General features: G+C 35.7%; 2 protein-coding genes across 9 annotated transcripts in view; both read right to left on the bottom strand.

Moving 5' to 3' along the window:
• On the bottom strand, positions 1-5119 carry LOC124535841. Its single transcript, XM_047112225.1, has 2 exons — positions 3902-5119; positions 1-300 (listed from the first exon to the last, which is right to left on the bottom strand). Exons 1-2 carry the CDS (start codon positions 4905-4907, stop codon positions 296-298), a joined length of 1011 nt encoding a protein of 336 aa, XP_046968181.1. The 5' UTR covers positions 4908-5119; the 3' UTR covers positions 1-295.
• A 1645-nt stretch (positions 5120-6764) lies between these two features.
• Positions 6765-10842, bottom strand: part of LOC124535670 (kinesin light chain) — a 58813-nt gene continuing 54735 nt past the window's right edge. For 4 of the 8 annotated variants that reach the window (XM_047111962.1, XM_047111960.1, XM_047111959.1 and 1 more), the window contains 2 exons: positions 10688-10762; positions 8059-9510 (listed from right to left, as the gene is read on the bottom strand). In XM_047111962.1, the coding sequence (XP_046967918.1) occupies positions 9415-9510; positions 10688-10762 (171 nt within the window). In that variant the 3' untranslated portion in view covers positions 8059-9414. Of the gene's footprint in view, positions 7036-8058; positions 9511-10687; positions 10763-10842 lie in introns of those variants that run through there. The other 4 variants (XM_047111963.1, XM_047111964.1, XM_047111966.1 and 1 more) reach the window with 4 other exon arrangements.

Genomic DNA, 10842 nt, shown 5'->3' with positions numbered 1-10842 from the left:
TATATATCGGAGACTCGTTATCCTCACGGTCGCTCATTGTGGGGCGTCAGCAGGGATCCGGGCGAGAAACAAATACTTTTCAATATACACAGCACAGTTCCTAGGCTAGTGTTGTTTATTCAGCCGATAGTAACGTAATGAATTCTCGAATACAGAGTGCACGTTCTTTTATTAACGTTTTCCTTCTCTAATCTAGGCTCTGTACACGTCATTTTGACGTTTGTGTATGGTTTATATTCCGAACTATTGTCCCGGATGCGACACGGCCATCCTGAGTTACACGCGTCCTCGTGTGTTAATCTGGAACAAAAGCAAATACCGCAAAGTATCATTCACGCTCGGCCATATCTGACCACTCTACTAAAATAACTGAAATAAAAGTCTTGTGTCATCAAATAATCTTTATTCTAAACACAAATTCTATAACAACATTGAAATATTACATAAACGAAATAAGTGATTGACTACTGCTGCAAGTTCTCCCCGTACAATTCATGTACACAGTAACTAAATCTTCCCTGTAACCGTGAAATCGACACATACACACGTACACTTAAGTCAACCCTGTGACTATAAGTGTTCAATGATAGTCATCCCTGTGACTCAAATCAACAGTCATCTCTGTGACTCTCAAATCAACAGTCATCCCTGTGACTCAAATCAACAGTCATCCCTGTGACTCTATTCAACAGTCATCTCTGTGACTCAAAACAACAGTCATCCCTGTGACTTAAATCAACAGTCATCCCTGTGACTGAAACGCAACACAAAATTAACATTCATTCTTTTAGAGTACTTGCAGCAATGTCAGTTGAAGGTTCTGAAACTTTTTCAGTATCACATATCGGTAAATCACATTTTTCATTTAAATCAATGTCTACATTAGCTCCTGGCATTTTCCTAACCCTATCATGCGCGTACTTATAGGTTCGTTTGGAATTCAAAGCCTTCAATAGGTAGCGGTCACCATCCAAAACTTCTATTATCTTAAATGGGCCCTTGAATTTAGGGTCTAATTTGGTTTGATTTCTTTCTTCGTTTTCAATTAATACAAACTCGCCTACTGTAAATTTATTAAGCCTTGCCTTTGTACTATTAAACCTTTCCCTATCATATTCAGCCGATTTTCCTATATTATTAGCTGCGCTTTCTCTTAGTGCGTCTAAATCAATGGAAATTTCGTCATTTTGTACCTCGCTGGTCATCAACGACAGTGGCCTGGCTACCCTACCGATCATAAGCTCGAGTGGTGAGCACTTAGTAACCCTATTGATAGTACAATTGATAGCCAATTGCACGTCTCCTAATGAATCCTGCCACGATTTTTCAGAGTTAATCTCTACTGCCGTTAGCATCGACTTCAGTACGCTCATGACTCTTTCAACCTGCCCGTTCGCACGAGAAGAGCCGGTGGCAATTAAATGAAGGTTTATATTTTTACTGTCACAAAATTCCCGAAATTCTTTGCTCGCAAAACACCTCCCTTGGTCAGCGATGATACGAGTGGGTGTTCCAAAAAGTGCTACACTATTTGTTACCGCTTGAATACTACTTTTTGTGTCAATATTAGCAGTGTGATATAATAAAACGAATTTTGTGAATGCATCAATTACAACAAAAGCGTACTCTTTTACATCATTTTTCCCACTAAGTTTGCCTGTGGCGTCGATGTGAATAGTATGCCAGGGCGACGTAACCTTAGGTATGGGGTGAAGTTCGGATTGTATTTTACCTGATCGAGATTTAGCTACCTTACATGTTACACAACTATCTACAAACCGTTTTACATAGCGCGACATTCCCTCGAACCAATAATGATCATATGCTTTCTCGAGCGTTTTCTCCCACCCAAGGTGAATAAGGGAATCATGAATGTTATTTATGACCGACCATTTCAATGCATGTGGTACAATCGGAAGACACCGTGTCCTACCGTTACGTTGTATCTTTCTGTGTAGAATACCGGATCTAAGGACATATGTATTGGCTAAACTATCTTCCAACTTACCGTTATTCATATCGTCAATAATTTTGATTATTTCGTTATCTCGCTGTTGTTCAGCGGCTAACCAATTTGAAGAGAGCTCGACTATATTTACTCGCTTGTGCTCTACTTTACTATAAGGGCGACTATTGTTCAATGACACTGGTAGAGGATTTCGAGACAAAAAGTCAGCATGTGCCATGTGTTTGCCCGGTCTATATTCAACATCGAAGTCAAAACATTGAAGATAGGACCACCACCTATGCACTCTAGGCGTCAAATCCACTTTACGTTGGGAAGACTTTAATGAATTACAGTCCGTCACTACCAAAAATTTACGTCCATGCAAGTATTGTCTAAAATGTTTGATAGCATTTACGACAGCGAGTGTTTCCAATTCGTATGAATGATATCGTGATTCCGCGGGAGATGTACGCTTGCTAAAATAAGCTATGACATGTCGTTTATTGTTATGAATTTGAAATAAAATAGCGCCGTACCCTTCTGAACTTGCGTCTGTATGAAGTTCTACAGGGAGACTAGGACTAAAGATTTTTAAAATTGGTTCATTAGTCAATATTGTAATTACTTTTTGTCTGATTTCTTCATGCTCAGGTTTCCAAATGAAATTGCCTTTGAGGGATGTTAATCTATAAAGTGGAGCCATTAAACACGCAAACTGTGCAACAAATTGTCGAAAATAAGAAGCTAATCCTATGAATTGCCTTAATTGTGTAACGGTTTCAGGAGGTGGTAATGCAGTGAGTGATTCTATTTTTCGCTTATTTGGTCTAACATTACCGTTTTCTACCTCATAGCCTAAGAACTCAATTTTAGATTTAAGAAAAGAGCATTTTTTAGAATTTAAAGAAAATCCGGACTTGGTGAGAACTTCAAGGACGGTATTAAGTCTGTCAAGTCCCTGTTCTTCCGATTCAGCCGGAATCATGACGTCATCAACATAAACAATGACGTAATCACGTGCCAAGTTTCCTAATGCATTTACGATAGCTCTTTGAAATACAGTTATAGCATTCTTTAAACCAAAAGGCATAGTCAGATATTCATATTGACCATCAGGAGTTACGAAGGCCGTACGCTCTATCGACTCCTCATGGCATGGAATTAAATGGAATCCACTAGCACAATCAAGTTTAGTAAAGAATTTGGCTCCTTGTAAACGTGATATTAAATCAGTAATGATGGGGAGGGGATATCTATCAGAAATGGTATTTTCATTCAGTTCCCGGTAGTCAATACACATCCTGTCGGACCCGTCCTGTTTTTTAACTAACAAAGCTGGGCTAGCAAAAGGCGAACAGCTTGGCCTAATTATATTTGCCTGTAAAAGTTCGTCAACTTTATTTCGCATAACGGTACGTTCCTCAACCGATAACCTATAAGGACGTCTTTGAACCGTTTTGCTCGGATCCTTTAACCGTATCTCTAATTCACCTGTCATGACGCGTGTAGTAGGCATACCGGTTATAAAGTATTTCGAATAACGATTTAATATCTTTAAAAGTTGTGATCTATGTTCAAAGGGTATATCTGTATCGATACATTTAAAGTCAGGCCAAGAGTTTTGGATAGTGCAGCTATTAACAACATTATTTTTTAACAATTTAAAGCTAGTACTCGTCATCACAATCGAAAATCCTAAATTCAAAATTTCACGACCAATCATTATGTCACTGCGTAAATAAATATCAGGTAAAACATGTAACAACAATTCTAATGAGTGCTCATTAATAATAACTTTAGCTAAAATTTGTTCTGTTGATTTTACACTGCTTTGGCCAATACCAGTTAACGAAACAATATTACAACTACGTTTTCCGCTAAACTTCGTAGCCAAACTTTCCTTTATTAATGAACACTCAGCACCAGAATCATAGTGAAAAACATAGGACTCACTGCGATGTTGAAGGTATCCGGTAGGAGGTTCTACTACGCACAGGTCGACACGACGCTCGGCCGACGTACTAGCGCTGGTGTTTCCACCGCGGGAGCCAACTCCTGCAGTACAGCGACTTGCCACATGTCCCAATACTCCACACTTGAAACATCTGATGCTCGTTGATTTTTCTACACGATGAGAAGTGGAAGTCACGTCAGTCTTCACAGGAGATTTTGGCTTGTAGATTTTGGGCTTTGATCTACAGTCAGCCTGTCGGTGACCCAATTTCCCGCAGCCAAAACACTTTAATGTAGACTGCTTGTAAAATTTTGCTCGCTTGCTATCAGTTGTCTCTGCTGCAGGAGCTTTTCGCTTTTGATACGAGAAAGCCTGCAATTCTTTTTGTAGTTGCTGGCGGGAAGTAATTTCCGTTGTAAAAGCAAGACGTTGTAATCGTGAGTCGTGTTGAGAAATGTGCGCTAGGGCGGTTGCTACGGCGATCTGTTCTTTGGTGCAATCTTTCCAACGGCTCATCAATGAGGTAATAATCCGACTCGCGCATGCAGCTAATGACTCGTTGTCTTTTAATTTTTCACTATTTAAGTTAATGAGGGTACCTGCACATGTGTCTGTAGATATGAATCTTGCAGTGAATAGGTCCTTAAATTCCGGCCACGATATCCCAGGGTATGATATATGTGACAACCATGATGATGCGGTACCTTTCAGAGCCTTGCTAATGACAACAATGAGTTGACCGCCACGTGGTGGGTTGTCTTCGAAACAAATATCCGCTGTTGCACACCAAGATCTCGCGTCACTTTCTTCTTTATCTGGGTTGAATTCCGGTAGAGTGAGGCGACGACTTGATTCATGCGGTCGTAGCGTAGAGATTAGTGCCATCATATTTTGGTTCTGTTTTTCAATAAGTTGTCGCCATAATTCTTCATGATTTAGCGGTTTCTCAGCCCGTTGAAATCCCACTTCTGATATCGGAGACTCGTTATCCTCACGGTCGCTCATTGTGGGGCGTCAGCAGGGATCCGGGCGAGAAACAAATACTTTTCAATATACACAGCACAGTTCCTAGGCTAGTGTTGTTTATTCAGCCGATAGTAACGTAATGAATTCTCGAATACAGAGTGCACGTTCTTTTATTAACGTTTTCCTTCTCTAATCTAGGCTCTGTACACGTCATTTTGACGTTTGTGTATGGTTTATATTCCGAACTATTGTCCCGGATGCGACATATATTAAATTTATCGAAATAACAGTTATTTGAAATATTAATAAAATTATAATTACGGTTCTCGCAAAACGACTTCGAATTGTATGTAATTTAAATCTTCTTATCGTATAAATTATTCTTTCTTGTCTTCTCTAATCAAATTTAATAAGTAGCACAATATCAGGTGTGGTAAACGATTTTTTTTTATCTAAAGTATGAGAATAAGAAATAAGTTATTTGTTACATGCTAAAGCATATAACGTAGTGATATTTCCTGTCTCAATATCTTTTCTTTGATTAGACATATTTATGTATATTTTACAGTACGACAAAATAGTACGCAGGCTATATAAGGCTACGATCTGTGGCGAATGACTCTGTGATAATAATTAGTATAGTATAGTGTAATTAATAATTAAATTTGATAATCTGAATGATTTGAAATGCGCCTTTTGAAGAGAAAATTCACAGAGAAAGACTAAGGAACCTGTCCTTAGTCTTACTCTGTGAATTTTCTCTTTCTTCAAGTTGTCATTCTAATATCAGACATTTTTAGGAACTCTACACACTCCATAATATTCAAGTGTAAGAAAAGTAACAAGTGGCTGTGAGGTAAAAACATATGAGACTTATAATTTCACAGATATAACTCACACAAATAAAAACAATACATGTAGGATATATAAATAAAACAGTCATCTATGAATGATTACCTTTTTTTATTTCAGATCATTTTAACTGAGATCAATACAATTCAAAAAGCTGCATTATTCTTAAATCGCGCATCAAGTCGTTATTACTTTATCGACGTCAAATTTACATAATAACGTGTATTATTTTCTAAGTTTTATAATATATCGATTTCATGCGCGCTTCTCGAAACTTATTCTAAATAACCTAAGATTTAAAAGGCTTTGCACAGTGATTAAGCCACGGAAAGCTTTTTAAGTACACTTTGGCTAAAATACTGACAAGGCGCATTAAAAAACTTTTTAATTTAAATTCTATTTTTATTAAAGAGAGCACTATTCATTGGACATGAACATGACTAAAAAAATTATATTTATCACGCCTCACTAACTTTGTAATTATTATTAGTTTCTTTTTTTTTATTTGTGCCGAGAGGGCACAGATTATTTCGCAAATGTCATTTTTTCGTTGTCAATACTTGTGATGTCAATAATTAAGCACCTTCGTGTTTAATAAATGCACAAATTATTTTACATATTCTAATTTATGCTCCTCTTGACCTATGTTATGTTACATATTTCATTTGCACAATGTCGTGAAAATGGTTAATAATAATTATTGTAATGAATAAATTAAATAGACAATTACGATAACCAAGCTTCTACTTAAAAATATCCTTGCTATATAAAATAATTTGTGATTAATTTGAGTAAAATATAACGTTTTTGTAATATTTTTTACTTTTTATTACAAAATAGCAACGACATATATCTTCTAGTAAGTGTTGTTTTTTTTAACAAGAAATGTATTAATAAATGCTTTTTTTTTTAATATAAATAATTTCTGACTTTCAAAAGTGACAGCTTTTATGAATCTTTAATAGCTTTGATTTCTTTAATTTATGATAATTGTTGAATAAAATTTAAATAGATTTTCTTCTATTTAAATGAAAGTCAATCAAATTAACTTATGTCAAGAGATGTTGTCTTGCATAAGAAATTGGAACGTAACTTTTAATTACTAACACTAATTTGGAAACTATATAAAACTATTGTTAAGAATGATCAATATCACGACTGCAGAGAGAGTATCCTAATAAGTGTTGACGTCACATATCTGATGATCATTTTCCTTCTGCTCATCGAGGGTCTTGGCTACCGTTGCTGGTCCCCAGGAGGGTCGGGGCTCTCGGCTCGCTTACTGAGCTCGGACAGGGAGCTTGCGCGTTTCATGCTGGTGTATAAACATCTTAGTTATAATGGAAAAATTCGTTCATTAGTAACACTAAGCAGAATTTATAATACAATTTTGGTCCCCAGGTGCATCAAAAATAAAATGAAAACGAATAGGCGAGCAAAGGAAACTACGGGTTAGAACTAAGCTTGTGTTTATAAAACATTGATCAACATTTAAATCTATACAAACTGTCATACAGCGAAAAAAGAGATAAGGGTAATTATTGCATGACGTTCGAAATAAAACAAAATTATTAACTTAATCGAAAAAAATAATAATTTTAAATTACAATCAGTAATAATTCGTATCTTGTATGAGTAGTTTAAACAAACCTCTCAGGGTCGGTGAAGTCTACATCAGGCGGCAGATGTGCCGAGTGGCGACCAGCGATCCGGTGGAAAAGTCTCACCGACGATCGCCTCAAAGATTCGCGAAGTTTCGAGAAACTGGCACTCCGCGACACCTCGGCCGAGCCCTGCCCCGTGTTATGCAATTTACACTCCATTTCGAAAAAAAAGTTTAAATCTCGAATTTGGAACACTTTGAAAAATACATTTTCGATCGAATTGTATTGAATGGCAAGTTTTATGTTATAAAGGCTTTTTGGAATTACATCATTTGTCAAACTTCAAATTTGACATGAAATGTCAATCAATGATTTTTGGCGGTTTTTTATTTTCAAACATGTATGGTATATGTATTTAAAATGTAAATAATGCTAATGTTGATGATGTGGTAGTTACTAATTATGTTTAAATGTACAAATATATAATGGATGAGATGCTACATGCATCTACGAGTCTAACAGCGAAAGCCGTTGAAATATCAAATAATGACAACGTATCTCCTGCGTATATTTAATTTAATGAAATCGTTTGTTTCATGCGTAATCTCGGTGCAGGTTAAGTTGATCACGACTATATATCTATCGTGGACTGTAAATTGCATAACACTGTAGACTCACCTTTTACTATTTTAATACTTTATCCTCAAAACGCAAAACAAAATAAAACAAAAACAAATGATACATAAATATTTATTAACAATTAAAATTACCATTCGACAGCGCGATGTTAAACAAAGTACCAAATTTTCAAAAATATTTCTCGAAAGGGATTTTTTGCAATGGAGATTCATTCTTAATAAAACTGATATTAAAAAAAAAAAACAATAATAATGACGTAATTTGTGTGTTTTGTATAATAAAAACGTGTACAATCATAATTGGCATTCCCAAGCAGCACCCTCGTACAGATAAAAATTAAAATTATTAAAAAAATACTAAAATATTTATATACCTATCTCTCACATAAAGCTTAAGACCGAAACATACGCTACACTGGAATGAGTTAAGCATAACTTTATTAAAAAAATACTATTGGTAGAACATAATAAAATACGCATGATAAATTTTAAAATAAAAATTACATACATGCATTATCCGATACAGGATACTATTATACATTCATAACAATTATCAGAATATTAAAAAAAAAAAAAATTAAATTGTAAGCGAATAAAATAAAAATCGTTGTATCCACATGCAACAAAGAATAATAAATATTTCAGACACGACACAATTAAATAAATGCAATATATTTTAGATTCTCTGACCCCGAGTGTGAGTTTTACGAGTTTATATTTTCATAAAACTAAATGCGTCAGGTATCACCGTATCAAATATGTATAAAAATTAATTATACACATTAATAATATGTGTGTTTTACATTTAATGTTCTAAAGCATATAATACACTCGATTATATAAAATACATCCCTGTATCTGTTAGGATGTCATGATATTAAAACATTTCTAAATATTTATTTATATCTTAATTCTTGCACCATATAAGTTATATATGTTTGTATATAATATTAATACATATATCTCTTCGGGACGGTATACAATATACATGCTTTAATAACGACTTCCTATCACACATTTCGTTCGTATTTTATTTTTATTTTTTTGTAATTTTTCTTAAAACTTATAATCCCTATCGCATGCTAATAAATTATTCTAAGCTAGGCAGCCCGCCATTTTGATTTTCATCGACCAATATCTAATCTGAAAAACACTATGACCAAACTCTTATTGCATCGGTCATACTACAACACTTGTTCAATCGAAAAAAAAAAAAAAAACAATCATATGTAATTCTAACTACGAAATACAAATAGGCGGGCAAAATTTGAGTGTGAGACATGAATGATCCTCTCGTAAAATAATGAGCCAATGTGCCCCGTCACAAGCGTTTACGAGATAGAAATATACGATATTCATCTCGACGCTTGGAGCGAACAGACTGAGGAGCATTCACATAGAAGCGAGTGAGTGCTTATAATTAAATCCTAGACATCTAAGGCTTAGTCTAGACTACTGGTGCGGCGCATTGCTCCCCGTGTTGATACCTAGCGCATTGAACAGTTTCGATTTTAGGTTCATGCGGGGCTCACTCGCCTGGTTCGTGCCCTATAATAAAACAAAAAAAAATAATACAAATAAAAATGTGCAAATCATATTATAAAGCGTGAAAGAAATGTATGTACAATATATTGATTAAAAAGCAAGACTAAACACATACTATACATTGAATAATATACATAACAAAAATGATATAAGAAAACTGTCCCAGCGAATAACTTCAGTGCTATGAATCTTTGATGAATCAATTGAATCATATTCAAAATGCCGAAAAGCGATCTGATACAGTTTCAGAGTAATTTTGTGATTGCAACGCTGCCACACACATACACACACACACACAAACACAACATATTACATAAAGCTCTCGTTTTATTGAATATACAAAAACAATGTTTTATTAAAGCACATAAACAAAAACCTTGATATATTTAACTTTTAAATGACTTAAATATTATGCTCAATCATTGAAGTTTAATACTTGATATTTACGAAAAGACGACACAACATTTAATTCAATCGAATCAAAATATTCATTAAGTTTTTGTGTACATGAAATTAATAATAATGACTCAAATAAAACAACCATCAACGGTGACGCATTAATTAATAATCCCGCTCACAAAAACCAAGACGTGCTAAACCCTAGAACACACAAAGCAATGAGCGAGTGATAAAGCACAAAAACAAGAAACGCCGTAACTTGGGACAGGCTTGGAGGGGCATGGGGATCGAACAAGGAACGGATACCTGTTGACTTCCAGGCAGGATATTTTAATTTAAATAATTATATTGACTAACATGACTGTATTTTTTTAAATGTTGAAAAAGAGTAACTACTGAGTTTCTTGCCGGTTCTTCTCGGTAGAATCTACTTTCCGAACTGGTGGTAGCTTCACTTAATTGTTAAAGTTTATTTTGATTTAGATTTTTGGATATATTAAATTTAATTTGGATTTGAATAAAAATAGGAAATGAAATCCGATAATCTTGTCAAATCTAATCTCAAGTAACTGAGTAATTAAATGATTTTTTTTATTATGAGGAGTTACAAATGAAGTTTTGTAAGATGAGAAAATTGGTCTCCTCCACCAATCGATAAGGTATAGGGTAAGTTTGAGCTCAGGGGCTCACAGGGGGCAGGAGGGACGCGGGGCGGGGGAGGGCGGTTGCGGGTGGGGGGCAGACGGGACGCGGGGCGGGGGAGGGCGGTGCGGGTGCTGACCTCGTCGAGCGCGTCGGCGTCGGGGCGCGCGGGGCGGGCGCTGCGCGCGCGCGACTGTTTGACGATGTCCAGCGCCTAGAATCGCACACTTCTGTATCTGATGACGTCACTTACTTCATCCTTCGCGTGCCCTCATCCCATTTATTTGGCAAACT

The sequence above is a fragment of the Vanessa cardui genome, chromosome 15 (genome assembly GCF_905220365.1).
Source record: "Vanessa cardui chromosome 15, ilVanCard2.1, whole genome shotgun sequence".
NCBI classification, from domain to species: domain Eukaryota; kingdom Metazoa; phylum Arthropoda; class Insecta; order Lepidoptera; family Nymphalidae; genus Vanessa; species Vanessa cardui.
Note: the sequence above shows the minus strand (reverse complement) of the source record. Positions and strands in the feature narration are given on the sequence as shown.

Bases quoted from the DNA above. Each gene is read 5' to 3' on its own strand.
- LOC124535841 (XM_047112225.1), bottom strand. From the start codon at position 4,907: ATGAGCGACCGTGAGGATAACGAGTCTCCGATATCAGAAGTGGGATTT.